The sequence below is a fragment of the Martes martes genome (genome assembly GCF_963455335.1).
Source record: "Martes martes genome assembly, chromosome: 2".
Taxonomy (NCBI): Eukaryota; Metazoa; Chordata; class Mammalia; order Carnivora; family Mustelidae; genus Martes; species Martes martes.
Window position 1 is genome coordinate 7221260 of NC_137889.1, and position 23338 is coordinate 7244597.

The 23338-nt window shown below is 38.1% G+C and overlaps 1 protein-coding gene across 1 annotated transcript in view; it reads right to left on the minus strand.

Annotated features, from left to right (window-relative positions):
- Nucleotides 1-6708, minus strand: part of GPM6A (glycoprotein M6A) — a 45050-nt gene extending 38342 nt beyond the window's left edge. The window contains exon 1 of the mRNA XM_080831008.1: nt 6521-6708. Coding sequence (XP_080687134.1) covers nt 6521-6561 — 41 coding nt within the window. The 5' untranslated portion in view covers nt 6562-6708. The remainder of the gene's footprint in view (nt 1-6520) is intronic.
- Nucleotides 6709-23338: the final 16630 nt, after the last annotated feature.

Sequence of the window (23338 nt, forward strand, 5' to 3'; positions counted from 1 at the left end):
CTCTGTAAGGAATGTATGGTCAATGTGATATCCAGAAAGTCCGAACCAAAAAAACAAAACAAAACCACCAAAAAACGCATTGAGAACAAGTTAGGGGGCTTATTCTCTGTTTCCTGATACCAGGTATTATCATTTTAATTTTTCTGATAATTTGACAGTAAAGACAACAGCATCCTTTTAATTAATTTTCTTTTTTCAGTAGTGTGGATGAACTACTACTACTACTATTAGTTGTATTAGTATTTAATACTTAGTAGTATTTAATATTTAACATTTAATAATTAGTAGTAGTTGTATTAGTATTACTACTTATACAAGCTGTTAACCACTTGTATTCTTCAATGAAATGTTTTTATATTTTGACTATTTTTCCATGGCAAACTGTATACTTTTGCTGTTGAATTAACTCTGTCTTTATTAAAATCAGGACCTCTTGTCATGTAAGTAGTAAATATGTTTCTCAGTTCTCTGTATCTTTGGTTTTGTTTAAAGTAATCCTTCAATGAGTAAAATTTAATTTATATTATATCAAATCCATATATACTTTCCTTTGTGATATCTGATATTTCTTAGTTACTTCTTGCCCCACGATATATGAAACCCAATATATTTTTCTTCTAGCTTCTACAAATTAGTTTATTCTTAAATTTTAAATTTTAAATTTATCTGAAAGTCTTGGCAAAAATGTGAATAGAGACATAATTTTAAATGTACTTATAACTACTTATATACACTTAATTCTCTTTTACTCCCTCTATTCTGGTCTATTTGATACATATATATTTTTATTCCCGTGCTCTACAGTATTAATTATTGTAGCTTCTCCATTCCCTCTACTTCTCAACCTGATGCATCCTGGAGATCAGCTTAAGTACTGAATCTAGCATTCTTGGATTCCTATCTGTTTAGCCTGATGTAGACAGCACTTTGCTAACATATCTTTCCCATGTCAGGGTTTGAGGAAAATCAATCTGTCTTGTTCTATTCAATCCCTAAGGATTAGCATAGTAACTGGCACATAATATGACCCACTATTTTTTGCTCAATAAGTGAATTCATTAAAAAACAAATTAGACAAAAGATTAGCCTGAAAAATGACATCTGCATATTTGAAAACAAAAACATAGAAATATAATAAATATAAGTTTTGACTATGTTTCCATACTTGCTATTCACAATAACCCAATTTGCAAAGCAGGCAAAAACACTAAGATAGTTGCTCTTGAATAAAGACTAAGGCTTAACAAGAGAATTAGAGGTTGTAAGCATCTCAGAACTGCAAGTTCATTACCAGCCTTGTCTGAATGCCTTTGTTCTCAGGCAAATCAGTACATTCCAAGGCACACCAAGTACTCTTCAGAAAACTCTTGACTTTTGGAAAGTTCTTTACACTGAGTCAAAAACTATTTCCCTATAAAAATGAAACAAGATGAAACCAGGGAGGGAGACAATGATAAGAGAGACTCTTAATCTCAGGAAACAAACTGAGGGTTGCTGGGAATGGGGGGGGGATAGGGATAGGATGGCTGGTGATGGACATTGGGGAGGGTATCCAAGCAGATTTAGAGATTTACATAAGGGAAGCTGAGAGCAAAATCAGTTTGTCTATTTTATCTGCACTTACTGCCTGCTTTTGCTTTAGGCAAACAGAGATAAATTTTTATGTGTGCATTCAATACCAAAGAATTCATTATCTAGTAACCTCAGTTCTTGATGCATTAAGTTCAATTAACAGTATTAAACTTTGAAAATAAAATATATTCACTCTAGAAATCAAGGGTACCAGATCCTAGACCCTCACTATAATTTGTCAAAACCCAAACATAATCCCCGTCTAATAAATTACAGGGGGAAGTATTTGTGAATAAGACTGTCTCTTGCTCGGTCTTCCAGACAGTTACTCAAGAAGCCAAGTCACTTAGCAAAATTAGTGGTTTGGATCATTTGAGACCTAATTTTCTAACCAGTTTCCATATTTCATTGTCCTCTATGAATCTGCTCTGCAGAGGTAAAATGCATCTCCTGCTTCTTGTTCACTCAGCCAAAAGACACTGACAGATCACATAATAATACCTTGCCAAGGGGCTCTCAGGTAAGAAAGGCTGAGTCACAGATCAGAAAATGATCTCCTCACCATATAGCAGATAATGGTGGGGCAGGGAACTCTCACCAGAGTGGAGTGGGCCTGAAAGGAGGTGTCAATCTAGAAAAAATTGTATTCGGAGTGTAAGACTATGCTGTAAGGGAAGCAGTGGGCTGGGCCACACTCTCATTGTCATAACACTTTGGAGCCAACAAAGGACCACAGACTTGAAAGGGATGAAGAGTCTTTTGGAAACCAAGTTAATGAGGAGGGACAGAGTGATACTAAAAAGTATATCGGTGGGTCACAAAAATCTGAGAAATTCCCTCTAGTCTCTATGGGGATGTCCACTTCTCAAATGGAACATGACACAACGGTTTGATGGATGACATCACTTGGGTCACGTTCCTCTGGAGAAGGCTAAAGGTATTGAGAATTTTATGCCCAAAACACATGTTGCATGAGAATGGAGAGTATTCCTACATGTATTTATAATATTATTTCTTATATGCAGATTTATTTATGGGAAGTCAGTTTTGCATACAGACAGATGCTTAGTGAAATGAAATCGTCATCATTCACTGTGCCTGAATTCATGTTTCTTCCTGTGGACAAGGAGCTGTGGACCATGTTGAGATATGCGTATGTGTTTAAGGGACAGAAGATGGGAAAGAGACAGAGACAGAGAAGCTGAGATAAAGAACGAAGGAATCCTCAGGTTCTGACGACCACAGGAAGAAAAGTAGAGGTTTGGGCAATTGGTTTTATCTTTTAGTTCACGTATCTAGTAAACAAGCTTCTTTTCCTTTATAAGGAAATGAGACAGGAGTGCCTAATTTGGTTGAACCAAGCATGTGAACTATAGAGAAAAAAACAGATTATAAATGACTAAAATTGGCCAGTGAGTGCTTTCTTTCCATTCTATTACACACTCTTTTCCAAACTTACCTCAGCTCATTTCCAAGCAAGCTGTATTGTCTGCAAATTCATCTCTCAGCCTCCGCTATTCTGTATTTCCTTATTTTATGCCCTCTGTTTCCCCTTCACCTTACCTAGTCCCCTGATATCCCTGAAAGGCAGCATCCCTTAGGATAATCTCTACTTGCTCTAAACCTGTACGTAAATATTTGAATGTAGTCAGTTGGCACCAATGGTACCTAGTAGTTTATGGTGCGTATCTTCCCTCTGTTTTCATGAACCGTTTGCTGACAGGGAGAGAGTCTGAATTCCTTTGGTAGCTTCACAAGGCCTTGTTTAAGAATTTTAGTTATTTGAAATATAAAAATAATTGGAGCACTTGCTTTTATTCCAATCAAAACGGTATGCTCCCCATTCCAAAAATGCATTATTAATCTCACAGTTACCTTCCAATGGGACAGAGCAGAGGTAAAAGTACCAAATTAAGCATATGATCTCTGATTTCTCTTCTGAACTCCCCCACACACTACTCCTTCAGAGCTTTAGTAGAATTCTGTGATCTATTAAAGTCTGCTGTCTAAATGTCAAATAAGTATCTTGACAACTGGTTTCTAATAGATGTGTACAATCATCTCATGTCATTTATTAGACTCATGATTTCTTATAAACTTCTATTCTATATCTAAAGTTAGCAATTTGGATATAGCCTAAATATAGAGAATCTGTAGATTTTAAGGACATCTGTGGTAGCTTAAAATAATGCACAGTGAAAACATATTTTGTCCAGTGTAGGCTGAGCTAAAACTAAAAAGAAAATGTCAGTTTTATCACATTAAAATATATCCTTGCAATCATTTTCTTAGGGATCTCTGCAAACTAACCTGCAATAATTCAAAGCATTTTCAGATCGTTCAATCATATTCCAAATGACGACTATCACCTACAAACCTCCAAGGATCAATCCATGTTATAGAGCTAATGTAATGGAAATTGACGAACTGTCTGCTAAGGGTTTAAGGAATTTAATTTAATGAATGATGGTAATTTTTCAAAATAATCTCTAAAATAAAATTACACTGGGAAATCCAAAGAAACTGGTATAATTCCTTTGTCTTTTTTAGGTTATAGTTTTTAAAATTTGCCATTAACTCATTTCCATTAGTCACTGACATTTCTGAAACTCTAAATTGGTACTTCAGAGTTAGGGACTGTTTTGAAATAATCTCAGTTCTTTTTTTTTTTTTTTTTTTTTTAAGATTTTATTTGTTTATTTGAGAGAGAGAGAGAGGGAACTTAAGCAGGGGGAGTGGGAAAGGGAGAAGGAGGCTCCCCGCCGAGCAGGGATCCCTATGTGGGGCTCGATCCCAGGACCTTGGGATCATGACCTGAGCTGAAGGCAGACATTTAATGCCTGAGCCACCCAGGAGTCCCTGAATAATATGTTCTTAACCGAGTGGGTCATCAACTCCTTTCTCCTCTCAATAACCATGTTGGGAGAGGTTCTCTGTCTCACACACCTGCTTTGTCATATTTCTTACTTCATGGCCAATCTTTCCCAAATTTTAAGTGCCAGTGTATTCTAGATAAACATAAATATTTCAAATAAATATTTCCTTTTCCACAAAATTTTACTATGCACTCTGTCCAAGGGTACAGGCCATCCACTCTGCAAAGTAGGAAATTCTTGCTCTATTACATCATAGAAATGTGTACCATGTTTCCCTTTTCTTTACATAGAAATAAGCAACTTTAGGGGTGCCTGGGTGGCTCAGGCATTAAGCGTCTGCCTTTGGCTCCCGGTCATGATCTTAGGGTTCTGGGATCCAGCCCCACATCAGGCTCCCTGCTCAGTGAGAAGCCTACTTCTGCCTCTCCCACTGCCCCTGCTTTTGTTTCCTCTCTCACTGTGTGTCTCTCTCTCAAATAATAAAAAAAATCCTTTTAAAAAAAAAGAAATAAGCAACTTTAGTTAATAAAATAATAAATATAATCTTGAGCAATATTTTATTCAAGATTATCTGTCTGCAGGGGATGGGTTATTTAAAAATTTAGCAATATGATGTATTTTCTGGTATTGGAATTGGAGAAAAGTTATCTTCCATCTAGAAAGTTGTGCAGGTTGACCAAGTGTTGTCTTAGAGTAGCGTCTTGGGTTGTAATTACACCACCTCAGTGGGAACTGACCCTGGGCAAACAACACATGTCCTTGACCTTTTTGATGGAGTTGTGAGAGTAAAGGGCAGAGTCACTCTCACCAGCCATATTAACTACTGAGATTTGTTAACTCTAAACCCATCATACTCTAGGAAAAGTCTATATAAATTAAGAAGGACACTGAATTTACTTAGAATGACAAAATAGAGCAACATGAAAAATATTACAAAATTGCACAGTATCAAGAAACATGAAATAAATGCAAGAGGTTGTAGGGGCCATAAATGCTACTGTGGCCAATGAAATGGGAAGTCGACTACTGGCTGGGATTATCAAATACAGTGTACAAATGAGCTATTTTCTTTCTGTGGGCATTGCATCACTGAATAAATTAACTGAATTGGGACTTTATTTGGGGCTAAATTCAATCCTAAACATTAGTTCTCTGTGATCTTAAGAAATAAAGGACTGAAACTTGAGCAGAAAACTCTTTTACTTCCAGACTATGTTTGAGTTACTTTTTAAAAAATATTAAAGTTTAGCGATCCCAGGAGTTTGCATTTTATGAGTGAAATGTACCTTTTAAGCATAAATTAGGCTTCCACAAACCTGCTCAATATTACTGATGATTTGTCGTTAACAGAAGTCTAATAAGAACCATTTACCAAGACCTCTTAGGAAGTTCACGTGACTTCTGGGAGGCAGGGAAAGAAAGATGAAACTATACCCAATGTTGAATTAACATTTTTAAAAAGGTGAGGGCAGGGGCGCCTGGGTGGCTCAGTGGGTTAAGCCTCTGGCTTCAGCTCAGGTCATGATCCCAGAGTCCTGGGATCGAGCCCCACATCGGGCTCTCTGCTCAGCAGGGAGCCTGCTTCCCCCTTGCTCGCTCTCTGTGTGCTGCCCTGCCTACTTGTGATCTCTCTCTCTGTGTCAAATAAATAAATAAAATATTAAAAAAAAAAAAAGGTGAGGGCACCTACAGAGTTTTGGTGATTTTTCTAGAATTGGCAGCAGAGTCTACATTTATACCTGGCCCTGATCTCTATTCTCTGCTCTGTTCTACTAGAACAGCCTCTGCTCAGATGGGAAGATCAGACAGAATGTAAGCATTCCACCTAAGGGTAACTAAAGTTCTGATAAAACTTGACAGTCAAACTAAAATATAAATTAAGTCTAGATTCAGCTGCCTCTCGATCTTCTGCTCTGTGTCCTGGATTCATGGTAAAGGTCAATGTTCTCTTGATGCGTGTATATAACCACAGGGTATCTGTTTCTTCATCTATAACACTGCCTCCCTATTTGTTCGACACACAGCAACGTGAACATACTCTCAACACGAGAAGCGGTGCTAGAGGGACTTACATGGTAAAGACGTCGAGTGTGTCTCCAGCGGTTCTCGCCATCTCGAAGTAGGTTTGCAGGATGTTGACCGTTCCAGAGAGCGCTTCATGGCCGCAGCCACAGAACAGGGCAACCCCAGCGTAAAGCAGGATGGTGGCGATCAGGGAGGCATAGGGAATGCCTCCCAGGCATTTAATACAGCACTCAAAACACCCTGCAGAAGACCAATGGAAAAGAGTTAGGAATGAATACTGTTTCTCCATCTAATTAATTCTTAGAAAAATGTGAGCCTTATAGGAAAGCATATTTGCATTCGTAGGTGGTATCAGGTCAACACGCGCAACCAGCCTGCCCTGGAGGGTAGAAAATTCAAGTTCCTTAATTATAAACCCATTGTCCACAGAGAAGAGGATATTTAATTCCCTCGAAGTCTTCTTCTTCTTCTACCCACAAACGAAAAGAAGCCCTTCCGTCCTGACCCAGACTTCCTGTAATAATCTTCACCACGTGCACCCACAGCATTCCGTCTTGACTTTATTGCTGTCAAATTTCATCTGCTTCTGTTTTTATTTCAATGACATTTATTCTATGGATCTCCTTTTAGCAGTGTTTTAAAAATAGTGGGTCAAAACCTGTTTGTTGTGAACCCAATTTAGTGAACTTTGCTCAGCAGTTTTTAGGAGGGAAAGAGAACAGACTAGGAAATATCCAAGCACATTGCATGTAGTAAAGCAAATCATTTGAGAGGCTTTTGAGTTCAGATATTAATTTATGTTACCTTCGTAGTGACTCAAATATGAAATCTACTTCTTGCTATAGCACATAATTGAAAAAAAAAATGAGAAGGATACTGAAAAATGAGAGACCAGGACAGGTAAAATCCTTGTTCTACCACTGTGTGGTTTTTGGCAAATTCATGCTTCTCATTTCATCATTTGTAAAAGGGTGACGGTAAGAATTCCCCTCAAAAAATTCTTGTGAGCATTAAGTAGGTAATCACACTACTGGGTATTTACCCAAAGAATATGAGAACACTAATTCAAAAAGATATATGCACCTCAACATTTATAGTGCATTATCTACAATAACCAAATTATGAAAGAAACCCAAGTGCCCACTGATAGATAAATGGGTAAAGAAGATGTGGCATATGTATACGATGGAATATTACTCAGCCATAAAAAGAATGAAATCTTGCCACTTGCAACAACATGGAGGGAGCTGGACAGTATTATGCTAAGTGAAATAAGTCTGTCAGAGGAAGACAGATACAATATGATTTCACTCATATGTGGAAATTAAGAAACAAAACAAATGAACAAAGGGAAAAAAAGAGACAAACTAAAACACACTCTTTACTCTAGAGAACAGGTGATTACCAGAGGGGAGAGGGGGTAGGTATGGGTGAAGAAGTGCTGGGGAAGAAAGAGTGCATTTGTCATGACGAGCACTGAGTAATGCACAGAACTGCTCAATTACTCTATTGTACAACCAAAACTTTTAATATGACACTATGTTAGGACATACTGTATGTTATGACTGTATGATATGACAATGTATGTTATAAAATATAATAAATTAAATGTAATAAACTTATTACATTTAATAAATGTAACAAATTTATTATTGCATTTAATAAATTTATTACATGTATTAAACATGATAAGTTAAATTATAAATTTAATTTGTAAGTTAAATTACAATTAAATTACAATTAAAATGTCATTTAAATTACATTACATTACAGTGAGCTAATCCATAAAACAGTGCGTGCCATGGACTAACCACTCAATAAATGTCCGGGCTACCACTACTAGACACACCTTTAACTACATTAAGATTAACGATGATTGTGTTGTAGTATGGTTTTCAAAAATACTTTGACTACAGGAATCACTTTTGCTTTTTAAAGTTTTGTCACATTAATCTTTTGAAAGACAGCTTTCTAGTCTACGACATCAGAAAAGCATGGTTGTTCATATTAAAAATAAGTGTCAGAATTTGCTAGATATCTTCCATGAGCTTAACTAGAGATGCTTAAGTGTGTATGTTTTGCAGTAAGACATACTGACGAGGTACTCTGTACCAGCTGCTGGGGAGAAAGGAAGCCTCAGTAAGGGGCTGCGAGGCTCAGAGCAACTTCTCAGATGATCTCAGTGTCCCCTCCGTCCCCCTGTGTGTGTCTGTGTCGTCGTCCTCCCCGCCCCCCCCTCCACTCTACATATGCTACTCCAGAGATTTCCTCCTACTCCTCTCCTTTTGGAAACTCTTGATCAAATCTCCTTTTGTAATGCTAAAGCCTCTCAAAAGCTCTCTACCTACCTGGCTCTTCCTTTCTGCAGAAACAAAGAAAGGAAATTGGAAAACGGATTGTTATTTACTGTACTTCAGTCAGTCCCAGGAAGATCTGTGTGCACTTTATCTAGAATGCATATGTTTATAGTGGCATACAATGCATGCGACCACCGTAAAGTCCCTGTGTGAAGTGATTTTATATTTAGAGAGTGGTCCAGCCTGCTAATTTTCATACTGATCTTTGGAACTGGGCTGCTTCTTCTTCTTCTTCTTCTTCTTTTTTTTTTTTTTTTAAGATTTTACTTATTTATTTGGCAGACGGAGATCACAAGTAGGCAGAGAAGCAGGCAGAGAGAGGAGGAAGCAGGCTCCCCGCGGAGCAGAGAGCCCGATGCGGGGCTCCATCCCAGGACCCTGAGATCATGACCTGAGCCAAAGGCAGAGGCTTAACCCACTGAGCCACCCAGGCGCCCCTGGAACTGGCCTTCGTGAAAGAATTACGGTTCACCTCATCTGCCCCAGAAGCAAAAAAAGACACCTGAACATGTCTTCACTACCACAGCAATTGTTAGTACAGGAAATCATTTCCTGAACATTCCTTCCCTGACATACACACACACACAATGTGGGGAAGTAGAAAAGGTTAGAACAGCTTGACACTTCATATGATACGAAGAGATTTCGCTAGCAGATGGATGAGACCAGAGTGTGCGGTCTCTGAATATCACTGAACACAGTTTTGAGTGGAGGTTAACAGGATAGCAGAAAAATCTTTGAACTATTCTTTGTCTTTCCATGTTGTAAAAAATTCACCTTATTGATTATTTAAAAATAAAGAATAAGAAACAGAATTGGTACCAACACAAACAGGAGTTACCCTTATTTTGGTAAGTGCCCCCAAACAGCCCGATGATTTCAAATCTAATTCCTTTGTGCTTTCTCTCCTCTACTATTCTGGAAGAATTCGATATAGGTACGTGGGACTTCTGCAGGCACCGAGGTGTCAAAACCAGATTAATGTAATCAACAAAGCCTTCAGAATAGAAGTTTAAATATAAAGAAAAAAGTCCAAACATTAAATTCATAGATAAGAATTACCTCTCCTGGGTCTTATTAAAGCTTCTAACAAAGCAAAAATAAAATCAGAATGAGGCCCAGGGGCAAAGGAAATGTGAAGCCTATATATGATCACCAAAATGCCGCTGAAGACTTTTGCTTAATTCTGCCAGTCTGAATTCTGATTGAGAGTCAGGTTCTACTTATGTCACATTTTCTCTGTTGTGGTTTAGATGGACCATTACTAGGACCCCCATGGAAGCAAGCCTGGTTACCTAGACCCCATATATCTCAGGGGAGGGAGGCGGGTGGTGGTTATCAGTGTCACAGTCAAAAGGATTAGTTATAGTAATGCCTTTTATTTTTAGAAAAACATGAGATCTCAATACTACGGAAACCCAAACTGACAACCCCAGTTAACCGGCGTTTCCGAATGAGTTCAAGATCTCCAAATTAAACGGCAATATTTCTTTTACTCCCTATTTAAACGCTGCCATTTAAATCCCTCAGAATTATATTAACCCTATTGACGAATACAAATTCCTCTAACCCTCCCTCACTGCCAAGTCAGGCTACACCCTGTCAGCTGGAGTCCTGATTCTCTGCAAAGCTTCCACTCAAAATAAAAAATTTGCAGAATCTTATCATGCACATTTTGCACTTGTAACGGGCTAGTTCCTAACTACCTCCCCGTCCTCCACAGGGCCTGAGCTGCCTATTACATTTAAAAGGAGACTCAGAACTCCCATCTGGGGAGGTAGCGCAGCATTTCTGCCTTCTCTCCAGCTGCCAGAATCCCACATAGTTGCTGGCAGGGGAACTTCTTTCCACCCACAGTGAGAAACAGCCTTGGCAGAGCAGCAGAATCACCATGGCAACCGGGCTCTGGGGCCCAGGACATGCTCCCAACAATCATCCTTTAAGGCTGAGGATTCGGCTGCCCCCCACCACCACGTTTCTACTGCACCTCGAGATGAGAAACCACTCCATTTAATGATTATCAGTGAAAGCGCCGTAAGTGGAGTGCTGGCACTGGAGAAAATACGTTTCTTGAGAAAATCTCTATTAAAAACAATAAAGACTACTGTACACAGGAAACACTTTCAAGACTAGATATGATGAGAATAGGCCACCGATTCTCAGGTAGAGCTGCTGGTTCAAACACTGAACATGGAACTTGACATGCTATCCAGGAGACACTACCAGTATACACAGAGAAGCACGTCTCATACATACTAGTTCCGGGTTACATTTTCTCAAATGAATGAACACTATGCCTTTACTTTCTTATTAAAAAAAAAAAAAAAAAGTTGGGCGCCTGGGTGGCTCAGTTGGTTAAGCAACTGCCTTCAGCTCAAGTCATGATCCTGAAGTCCCGGAATCAAGTCCCACATCGGGCTCCCAGCTCCACGGGGAGTCTGCTTCTCCCTCTGACCTTCTCTCCTCTCATGCTCTCTCTCACTGTCTCTCTATCAAATAAATAAATAAAATCTTTTTAAAAAAAGAAAAGAATAGCAAAGGAATTACAAGACTTTCTTTTCAATACACTCTAAACATTAGCATTTATCTGATATTTAGTGGGGTTACACACTGACTTGTCCTAATATAAAAATTAAAAAAAAAAAACCCAGAAGTTCTTGACATACTCCATATTCTTCAGAAAGAGGAGATACGTGATTAATTTACTCCCCTTTAAACATCGTGAAGTAAACACAAGCCTTTGCCTTCGCTCATTCCACAAAGTGCACCAAGATAAGTCAAGGGGAAAGAATGTAAAGGAAAAAGAGCCTGGAAGATAAGCAACTGAGAAGAGAGGCTAGCGACACAGTGGTGGATTCTGGAAAAGAGACTGACAAATGAGACTGACAATTTATTCACTCATAAATACTTCCTAGCACCATTTACCAATGAGTTGATGCTTTCTCTACTGAGCTACAGCGACACCTTGGTCATCACCAAGTACTCCGAGAGGTCTGGGTGTATTGAGGGGCTGTCTGTTTTGGTCCACCAGTGTCCTGGTCTGTCCCTGGGCCAATGTCACACTGCCTTACAATATGTTTTCACTTGTGGTGGAGACAATTCCCCCATTTGCTCATCTTCTTCATGTGTATCACGCTATTAATGGCTCTTCTACATTGCCATGAAAATTTCAGAAACAGTTTGTCTGATTCCACAATTTAACTAATTAGGATTCTGATTGGTATTTATAAACTGATTTTGTATCTAGAAATTTTGCCAAATTCTTTTGATAGTCTTCTGGATTATTTTGATTCTGTGAATTACTCTGAATTTGTTGATAATCAGATCATCTGTGAAAGTTTTGAGCTTGCTTTCTTTTCATTATTTGTACCTTACATTTATCCTTCTATTGGCTTATTCTGTCAGATAAAATGCAATGCAGAGAGTAGAAACAATGAGAAAAGGGTACCTTTTCTTGTTCCTCATAATAAAGAAAAGACTTGCCATGTTTTACCATTAAGTGTGATGTTTGTTGCTGGTTTATTGGTTAAAGAGGTAACACACTTCTCCCCATCTGTTGAAATAATTTTGTTGTTTCCTTTTATCTGCCATTTCAGTTAAGTTTTTCTAATTTAAACTAGCGTTCCTGAGAAAAATCCAACTGAGTCATACTGTATTTTTCATACACTGCTGAACTCGTCATGCTAACATTTTGTTCAATACTTTTGCATTTATCAATTCACTCCACAAATAGTTCCTGAGTCTTCACCGGGTGCCCGGCAGTATGCTAACTGCCAGAGCTGTGGAAGTCAACAAAAAGCTCTGCTCGCCTCCTAGAAGCAGGAGACAGACAATGAGCAAGATGCAGAAGTAATAATATATTTGAGATCGTGAAAAGTGCAGAAAGAAAAAACCAAAACAGGGAAGAAAGCATAGGGAACATGGGAATAATGATTTCAGTTTTTTCAGGAAAGGAATAACCAAGACGACATTTTAAAAAAGACCTGCAGGAGAGAAAGGAGCCATCCAAGAAGAATGTTTCAGACAGAAAAAGTAGATGCTAGTGTCCTGAGGCAGGTGTGTGACTAGAGTATCTGAGGAAATTTTAAGAAGCCACTGGTGGTAAAATAGAGTGAAGGTGAAACAATGGAATATAAAATGAGGCTAAAAGTGTAGTGGGTGAGGATAGGGATATCTATGTTAATGAATATAATGAATGTGACCGACATCTAATTTTTGCTCTCTTGTTTTGGAAGCAAGCTTATCCTAGTCTTATAAAGTGACCTCCTTTTTCCATACTCTAGGATTGTGGGGCTGTTTGCATCAGCTTTAGCTGCACCATAAATATTTGGTAGAACTAGTTAGTAAAACCATTCAGAATATGTATGTACTTTGTGGGAATAATTTTAACTACTGATCTAATTTGCTAATGGTTATGGAACTCATCAAGGTTTCTATTTCTTTTTAAGTCTGTTTACTAAGTTCAATTTTATAGGCATTTGGACATTTTATATAAGATTTAAAATTTACAGTCAAGTTGTACGTAATTTCATGTTACAGTATTTTTGATTTATTCATCACTTGCTCATATTTCCTTTTGTCTCCTCTGATGATTTCAATGTCCTCCCCTCCTTCATTTCTGCACCCCTCCCCTCCTCCATTCCCCCTGCCGCCTCCCCACCTTTGTCTCTCTTCTGCTTCTCTCTTCCCCTATTCTGAAAAGTGCATCGTCAGGATGCCTCTGTTGCATGTTCCATGTTTGCTACCAAAAAAAATTCAATTAATTTTAAACATAACATTTTATTTTTCCATTCAGGCTACAATATTTCTAACCCAGGTTAGTAGTGGGGCTCTCTGGCCGCTGGAGCCCACTCAGAAACTCAGGCTGAGAAAGGAGACATCGTCTGGAACATTGCCCATCAGAACCTCAGAGTAAGAAACATCAGGGAATCTCACCAGTTAAATATTTTGAGCTGCAAGTGACAGGTGCCACTTCTATTCCCAGTCCAATGGCTAGACAGAGTCAACACGCCTCCCTCTCAACCACAAAGAACACAAAGTACCATGTTCCCAAGAGAAAGAGGGCCCTGACTACTTAGCAAATAGTACTAATAACTATCATAATAAAACCCCAATGGTTTTTCAATATTATTATTCTTTTCAAACAAGCCTTTTTGCTTGATTGTTTCATGTTTCATTAATTTGTTTTGAAATTATTTCTTTAATTTTACTTTACTGGGGTATATTTTGCTATACATTTCATAATGTCTTGAGATGGTTGCTGAGTTCATTAATTTTTGGTCTTCCTTTTCTAATAAAAGTATTTAAGGAGATAAAGTCCCTTCTAATTTTACTTGAGTGAATTTCACAAGTTCTAATATGTGATCCTTTTATTACTGTTTAGTTGTAAGACTTTTCTAAAGCGTACTGTGATTCTTTCTGATACAAAATTTATTTATGTACTTGTTTCCTCTGATTCTTTTGTTTTAATTCCCCAATATATGAGATTTTTCTGTTTTTTTAGTTTATTATTTGTGTCTTAATGGCATCATTGTTAGAAAACATGAGCTGTAGGATAGAGATCTTTTGGAGCTTACGGGTGACTTCCTTTAAAGGAAGCCTGGGTTTTTCCAGTCTCTCTAAGGTAGCAGAAATTAAGGTCACAAACGTATAAGAAAGCTGGCTTGTGGGATCAAACTGTGGGGGGACTTCCCCCTCCCAACCCAAGCAAGGTAAAAGGTAATTTTCTTTACTGTCCTAAATAGGACATTTGTCATTGTTGTTGTTATGTTTATTATTTGTTTTGTTTTTTGTTCAGTCTTCCACTAAAGCCTTTTAGAGTCCTGGTTTTTTATACTATGTATTCCAAGTTGACTTCACGCCTTGGGTAAAACTCAGGCTCTGTTTCCTAACCTCTGCTACCCGGCAACCACATGTACAGCCAAGGAGACCAGGAATATGAAAATGACCCTAGAGACTTCCTGGCGGCTTCAAAGCTATCTTGCTTATCCCCCTGAACTGCTTTTACTTTTTTCTGGCCTCTGAGGATTCTGCTTACTCTCTTGCCAGAATACCAATGCATACAAATATGAATAAATACATTCTGATTGCATCTATATTTTAAATATGTCCATTTTAAATCCATACACATATTAATTCCACCATCTTAAAAATTGTTTTGCAACAGCAAAGCTTTTCATGTCATTTAGTCTACCATACTGCTGGTAGGCAACTTAGATCAGATAAGGAAGTCCAATATTCTCATCTAAATATGTGGTTCACCGTGAAAAACAGAGAAAATGAAGATTAACAAATTATCAGACACTCTAAAACAGTTTCCTAGAATTGAAGAACATGAGTCTCCAGAGTGATAGGACTTTCCTTTCTGGGTAACTCCCTTTGTGGAGTCCTTACCTCCCCACAACCGACTGCCTGCCCCACAACCACGCCAATACCAAAGAGTAGAGAGGCTGAGGTTGGGTTGTATGGCCAAGACAGCTCTTCTAGTTACAGCTACTGGGTTCATGGCCAATAAGGGTCTTAGACCTAAGTCATCAACATGCAAGGGAAATGTGACCTTATCACACTAAGTTAAAGCAAATGACTTTTCACAGGATGGGTGCTGAAAACGTGTAACAACTCAGTTTAGCCTTAGGATCCTTAAGTGTCTGTGGAGATGTAGGTGGCACAGAGCCAACCTGACTTTCTCCTATCCTATTATGCAAGGAAGTATGTCCCTTGGACAGAAACAGTACAGTCACCATTACATCACGACTTGCCTATACTAAGTTTATTTCACTAACTCACACCTTTTTTTTCCCCCGAGAGCTTATTAGCAGCATGGGCACTGAATCACTCTATCAAACACAGTGATTGTTTTTTGAGCACCTACTAGTTATATACATTGAGTGTGCAGGAGTGACCAAAAAAACCATGGTCTCTACTCTTTTTGAGCCTCCATACTAGTGAGAAATAAAATTAGAAATTGTTAGCACCTTTTCAGAAACTTTTCCAAAAATATTCTTTCTCAGGATCTAGTACTGTGATATCTTAAGTGTCCAATCAGAGCAACCAGGATCACAGCCTGGCTTATCTATCTTATCTAATAACATAAAAGCTCAAAATTATGCTCTTGGAGTATGCTTTACACTGCAAAGTTTGTAGCAGACAGACTTTGGTGAACCCTTTAATTAATGACATGATCATCTATATATTTAAAGCATTCTAGAATATAGCCCACATAATCTCCAAATGTTATTAAAATTTTAATTAACATTTTATTTAAATATATTCCTGGGTTAAACAAAGTACAGAGTTAAACATTTGAATACTTCAGGACAAATTATCAAGACATCAAACTAAAATGACAGGTTTTGAAGTTAGATATTATAGTCATTGATACAAACCTGTACTTAAATCAGTTTCCAATTTTAAAAAGAATATCTTTTTTTTTTTTTTAAGATTTTATTTATTTATTTGACAGAGAGAGATCACAAGTAGGCAGAGAGTCAGGCAGAGAGTGAGGGGAGAAGCAGGCCCCCTGCTGAGCAGAGAGCCCGATGCGGGGCTTGATCTCAGGACCCTGAGATCATGACCTGAGCCGAAGGCAGAGGCTTAATCCACTGAGCCACCCAGGCGCCCCTTAAAAAGAATATCTTGAAAGAGGAAAAGAATATGCAGATTTTGGAGATTTCCTCCCTTGAAAACTTTGTTTTTATCCAGTGCTTCAGTTGGTTCTACTATACAGACGTAGCAGGATATAGAAACCAGCAGAATTGTATAAAGGTCATATGACGTGACTAATGTGTTTTAAGATGAGTTGATAGTGGCACGGCTACACATGTAATACAGGGATTAAGAAGGATTTATTCTAAGAATTCTGAACAGATTATTAAACAAAGGATGGAGTTTATAACTAAATGACATCAATAAGCATTTTTTGAGAGGTTCCAATGCATCAGAAATATGCCACGCCTTTAAGAGACTGACTGAGTGTGGGGTGCCTGGGTGGCTCAGTGGGTTAAAGCCTCTGCCTTTGGCTCAGGTCATGATCCCAGGGTCCTGGGATCGAGCCCCACATCGGGCTCTCTGCCCGGCGGGGAGCCTGCTTCCTCCCTTCTCTCTCTGCCTGCCTCTCTGCTTACTTGCGATCTCTGTCTGTCAAATAAATAAATAAAATCTTAAAAAAAAATTTAAAAAAAAATTTAAGAGACTGACTGAGTGATTGCCACAGCAACCCGATGCGGGAAGTATGATGACATGCAGGCAATTTTACAAAAGATTATTGTGGGTCAATACTGAAAAACACGTGAAAGCCGATGTAGTGTGGACTTTCCAGAAGAATAATAACATTTTTCTTTCTGAAATCATTTTATTATGGAAATTTTTACAATATTAACATTTATGACTCAGAGAGTTAAAAAAAAAAACCAACAAAAACGATATTGCTGATTACAGAACATTCCGTGCTGGTCAACATGACTTAGCAAGAGTGTTTTGATTAATTAAGCATATTTCCCCAAGCAGAAAAGTTAATTGCTTCAATAATGACGAGAGCCATACTCTCTCGCCGTGATAAATAAGGCCCGGAGGGTGAGCGCAGTCAGGTGGAGACAGCTCTCTCACGTGCCATCAGAGCCGTCCCCAAGGGAAAAAGAAGTGGCGCGCCGAACTGCTCCGAGTTCCAGACACCTGGGAGGTTCTTGTAGAATCTTGTTCAGATGATGCTTGGAGACCCAGTTAAACCCCTTATCTTCCCCGTAACGAGTCGACCGATTATCCTAACTGTGGACATGGCTGGTTTCCCAACAACTTTCAAGTTTGTTCAAATGTTGCTTATTTGTTTGTTTTTTTGGGTTATCCATCGGTGCCTAATGAGCCATCCCCCAAATTCATTAGCCTAAAACAACAGTGTGTTATAATTTCTCACATCTGTCATGGAGTTATTCGACTCAAATGGACAGTTTTCATTGGGGATCATTTAGGCAATTGCGGCCAAAATGTGGATGGTGCTGGAGGTCGTCTGAAGGCTTGAGTGAGGTAACATCCAAGATGGCTTCCCCGCCTGCAAGTCTGGTGCTCCCACCAGCGTGCCTGGAACAGCCAAGGACGCCCTGGGGACATCTCATTTCAAGTCGCCTCTCCCAGTGGCGCTTAGGGCTGTCTCACAGCATGGTGAGGACATTATGGATGGCTTCTATCAAAGCCATACTTTCCTAGAGAGAGAAAGCAGACGTTTCCAATCTTCTTAAAGGCTGAGACTGGAAATGGCCGAGCATCATTTTTGCCACATTTCACTCTCAAAGAAATCACCAACAGCTCAGATTCTTGGAGGCTGAGAAGTGGATTCCAACCGTGGAGGGAAGGAGTGGTAAACGCCTGCAGCCATCTTTAATTGGCCACAAGATTAGCAGGTTTGAAACGGAACTCCCTACCCCATGGATGGCTTTGTTTTCCTCGCTGACTCATCAGCTCCCAACCTATCCTTTATCTCACTTGTTGACTTTGTTTATTGACGCTCCACAGCAAAATGTGAAAAGCGTAAGTTCAAAGATTCCCCGGCTTTGTTCATTTTTATATGCCCCATTCCTACAGTAATACCTGCTCATGGTAGGTGTTCAATTATTTGCTGAACAAATAAATTAATTGTAAAATCTGTCTTAACAAACAACTAGGGCAGGTCAAAAAGAGGTCATTTTCCTCACACTTTCCACCATGTCCACCCTGCAGACAAAATGTCAGAATCATGAAAATTTCCTACCACGGGACATATTTGGGGAATGGATATTGGTTACAACACTATTTTTACGTCTTCTTCTTCTTCTTCTTTTTTTTTTTTTTTTTGGTCTCATATCTCTTGTTTTTATCAGCTTATTTTTCTGTATAACATGTAAAGAATGTTTATGCAGGTTGGCTGGGGAGATAATTCAAAAGCTCTCCTGTAATGGATCATCTTCATTTTGTAGAAGGAAAAACTGGGATTAGGATGCTCATCATTTAACAGCATAGCTCCATACCTGGCAATGCCTGCACTTGAACTAATATGTCTGTCTCTAAAATTCTGCCCTGATAGTCACACCAAACTGTGGATTATCAATATGACTCTCCAAAAAACAGAACAAAAACACATACTTCTACACCAAAAACAGTAGAGAAAGAGTTCACAGAAGACCCCAAGAACTTCAGAACTATTAAATTCCCAGCAGAAAAAGCTGATGACGACATTGACAATAAAAGTAAAAGTCACCGACCTCTAAAAGCAAACAAATTTAGGAAAAGAGGATGGTATTTTTTTTAAATTATTCATCACAAAGTACTTACTGCTGTTCAATAAAATTTTATACAATTTTGAAATCTCTTTTTAAATATTTGCTCCAAAATGATGCACTGCCTAAGATACATTCATTCCCTGCCCCCCAAGATATATTTTCTTAGAAGCAGTTATGCTTCCCTAGATGGGTCTATTCCTTATCTTGCCTCATGTATCACTAATTCGAAAGCTGGAGGAAATATTTCAAAACATAAATGAAAGTATGTCACTCTCTACCTTAAAATCCTTCTTTGGCTTTCCATTGTGTTTCTCCATTATTACAGTTTTCATGCTTTCCTTACACGCTGGAGCTCTGCTCCAGATCTCTCCCGCATCCTTATCCCCACTCGCCACGTGGCCCCCCCACACCAGCCACACTTGCCGGCTTTCAGTTCCTGAAGATGAGACTTTGCACTTGACTGATCTGAGGCTCCTCCTCCTCACAGTCGACATTGCTTCCTTCCAGAGAATCCTTTTTGTAGCTCATGAAAGAGGATCCTATTTTCTTTTTTTTTTTTTTAAGGATTTTATTTATTTATTTGACAGACAGAGATCACAAGTAGGCAGAGAGGCAGGCAGATAGAGGAGGAAGCAGGCTCCCTGCCGAGCAGAAAGCCTGATGCGGGGCTCGATCCCAGGACCCTGGGATCATGACCTGAGCTGAAGGCAGAGGCTTAACCCACTGAGCCACCCAGGCGCCCCGATCTTATTTTCAATAAGAAAAAAGTCTAGTGGAAATTGTGTATTCATTAATGATAAGGCAGAATCCCTTAACCATAGCATAACTTAAAGCTCATCATTTATTAACAAATATTTAATTCTTAATTGTGCATTTTTCCGCATCAGTACTTACTGATGGTCCCTAATGATGAGACTGCACAGACTGTCAACACTTGTATTCAGTGGAATTTTATACTATAGCAAAGTAGCACTGCTATTAACTGTCATTTCCGTATATTACATGTAGATGGGCAATAAAATTTTAAAAATTAAGTGTCACTCTTTAGGATAGACATCTTTTCCAAGAAAACTAAGAAGAAAGGAAAAACTGGTGATAAAATGGGTCCTGTAGGGTCACTGGGATATGCTGCTTACATAAAAATATATAAGTTATCCCCATGTGAATTACGCAGTTTGGGTGTGTGTTTTGTTCTTGGCTAATATGCTGAACCACATATTGTAAAAAAAAAAAAAAAAAAAAAAAATTAACTATCTCCTGCACATCACGAAGGAGCTGCAATGATTGCCAAGAATTTTCAGTGTAATAAGGCATTCTGTTTTCAAACAGGCATTATGTGTTTTATAGGAAGCAATATAGCATTATGAGGTTATATTTTTAACATTAAATAACATATAAGACCTTGTAAAACTGCGCCAATTAAACATAACAGTTTGGATTCCAGATCAAGGGTCTTGATATGCTGCTATCTTCGAACCTTAAGACCACGGCAATTTTAAGATGCTTTTGAACTTCGTAATCACTGAGAAATTTTTTATAACCACATTAACAACATAAAAAACAGCAATATTTTGCTTATGCCATTATGCCAGATACTCTGGATTTTTACAAAATAAAATTAGAGTTTATATGTAATGTAAGTTAATTCTTAAGTCAATGGATTTATTAGCTTTTAAGGGGGAACAATGAAGTATTTCTGAATACTTCATGCAAAATTTAACTATGATCAGCACCTATTGTGATATTGTGATCAGCACATATTGTCTTGATCTTTTATTATATTGCTCCTTTAAAAATAAAAGAATAAATGAATTTTTAAAACTAATATTGAAGAATGAATAACATTTATAGTATTAAAATGAAAAATCTACTAGTCAGTATTTAAACCATATGACACTAAAAATATGTACTGTTCACAGTTTTCAAAATTCCAGTAAAAAAAGCAAAGAAAGAATCACCCACTAGCACACTCATAGACATGATCAAATGCCTATCCTTTAAATAGAACTGAAGTATATTTAAAATAAAATTAAGGAATTTGAACACATTTTAAAAAATAGAAATATAACTTTAAAAACTAGTGACTAGGGGTGCTTGGGTGGCTCAGTGGATTAAGCCTCTGCCTTTGGCTCAGGTCATGATCTCGGGGTCCTGGGATCGAGCCCCGCATTGAGCTCTCTGCGCAGAGGGGAGCCTGCTTCCCCCCTCTCTCTCTCTGTTTGCCTTTCTGCCCACTTGTGATCTCTGTCTGTCAAATAAATAAATAAAATCTTTAAAAAAATAAAAATAAAAAAATAAAAACTAGTGACTAAAAGAATTGCAAAATAATTCCTAATTATAACTTAAAGTTGTAAAAGAAAATTTGGAAAATAAAAAATATAAATTCTCTCTTAAAAGACAGCATGAATTACTTATTGAAAGTTTACTTGTTTAATTCAGTTCATGGAAATTCACTATGACATTTGTGGATAAAACCATATTTCTCTAAACATGATGATAGGTTTTTACTGCAATCTGGCATTTTAGGATTTACACATTTATTCTCAATTTAAAGATGATTTTTTTTCAGAAAGGCAGATATGAAAATTTTCTGTTTCATAGTTACTACAATCAATAAAAATTTGGCAGGAGGCAAATGTAAAGGCATGTTCTGAAGCATCAAAATGATAAGAATATTTTGAAGAACATTTCCTAAGTCAAAATGTTATTTCAAAATATATATGGAATACAGCACAAAACAAATCGCCTCCAGAAAAAATCACATTATGCTGTTTTATCATGAACATCAGCGGAATTTTCAAAAATGGGCACATAACAGTTATTTCTTCACAATGAGTCACAAACAAATTGTCACAATATGTTAGAAGGAAAAGTCTCTTCTGTGGTCTGAGAGTACTGTTAGGGGCATCTGAATTGTGTGATGTATATTTGGAAATAGGCAAAATGGTAGCATTTCAAAATAGAAATGTCATTTCTGTAACCACTATCTTTTCTCAAGCACCAGAGTCTTTTAAAAGCTAAAATATATTTTAAATCAATAGAACAATATTCCTCCTTTCCGTCCCTGTCCTTCTCACCAGAGGAGCTATTATGACATGCTCCACTCCCTAAAGGACAGGCACGTATTAGTTCAAAGTCTCTAATAAATCTTTTTTACGTGTTGTACAGACAATGTTGATTTTATTTGAGCCATGCCTAAGCCTGTCATTCTGTGACCTCTATTACAATTGGAATGAGCTCCCACATCACCAAATAAAGATGCACTGTGTTTTTATTACAGTGATTTTCACTCCCTACTAATTTGTCCCATATCCCAAATACTTAATGTCCTTTGCTTCTTTTGATCATATCCCATGTGACTCTTAGACAGTGGTGGTTAAAAAATACAGGTTTAGAGAGAGATAAGAGGCCTACAAAGCAGCCTGTGAACGTGTTAGATTTCAGCTGTTTTTGTCCTGTGCTCGCCGCAGGGCGCATCTGTAAGAGAGCTCAGCCCATGTGGGAAAACCTGCACTTCACATAAATCTTCTTCTTTCACATTACTAATCCCGAGAATTTTATGAATACACACAAAGCTCATTTTCCATTCCTGCCAGTCACCTCTAGCGGCTGTGAAGTAAAAGTAAGAATTGCTGCAAAATTAACAGAATGCCCGTCAAAAACGGAAATGGCAGCTACATTGAATACAACAGTAGATTTTTATGATCTCGAGTACAGACTCTACTCTTGGATGAGGACTCCTGTCCTGTGGTCTGTCTGTGACTTGAGAATAAGCCTCTGAGATGAGGGATTAGGATGTATGTGTTTTATATGTGCAGCATGTCACCCAGAGTCTGGCTCATGAACACAGCGGGCATGGAACAGCCAAGGACCTACATTCTTTCTCTATCTGCTGCTGTTTCTCAAGGCGTTGGGACCCATGTGAGTCAACTTCACCCATCAAAATTTTTATCCTTCAACTTCAACATCTTGTCAACTCAAACTACATCGGAAAAAAAATATACTGGAGTCATAGCAGTAGAATCAAAAGGTGGAGCTAAACCCGAGGAAACCTTAGGAATATAGCTCACAATACAAAGAAAGAAGAGTAATTTCTGTCTTTGGTCATGACCGGTCATCACTGAGGTGTGATGAAAAGACCCTGCAGAAAGTCATAACAGAACCGTGTTACATTTCTGGCCTTTTTTTCCCAACAAGTAGCAGTTCCTTAAACTTTTCTAGTGTCTGTTTTTTTTTTTTTTTAATTGTTTTAAAGGGCGCC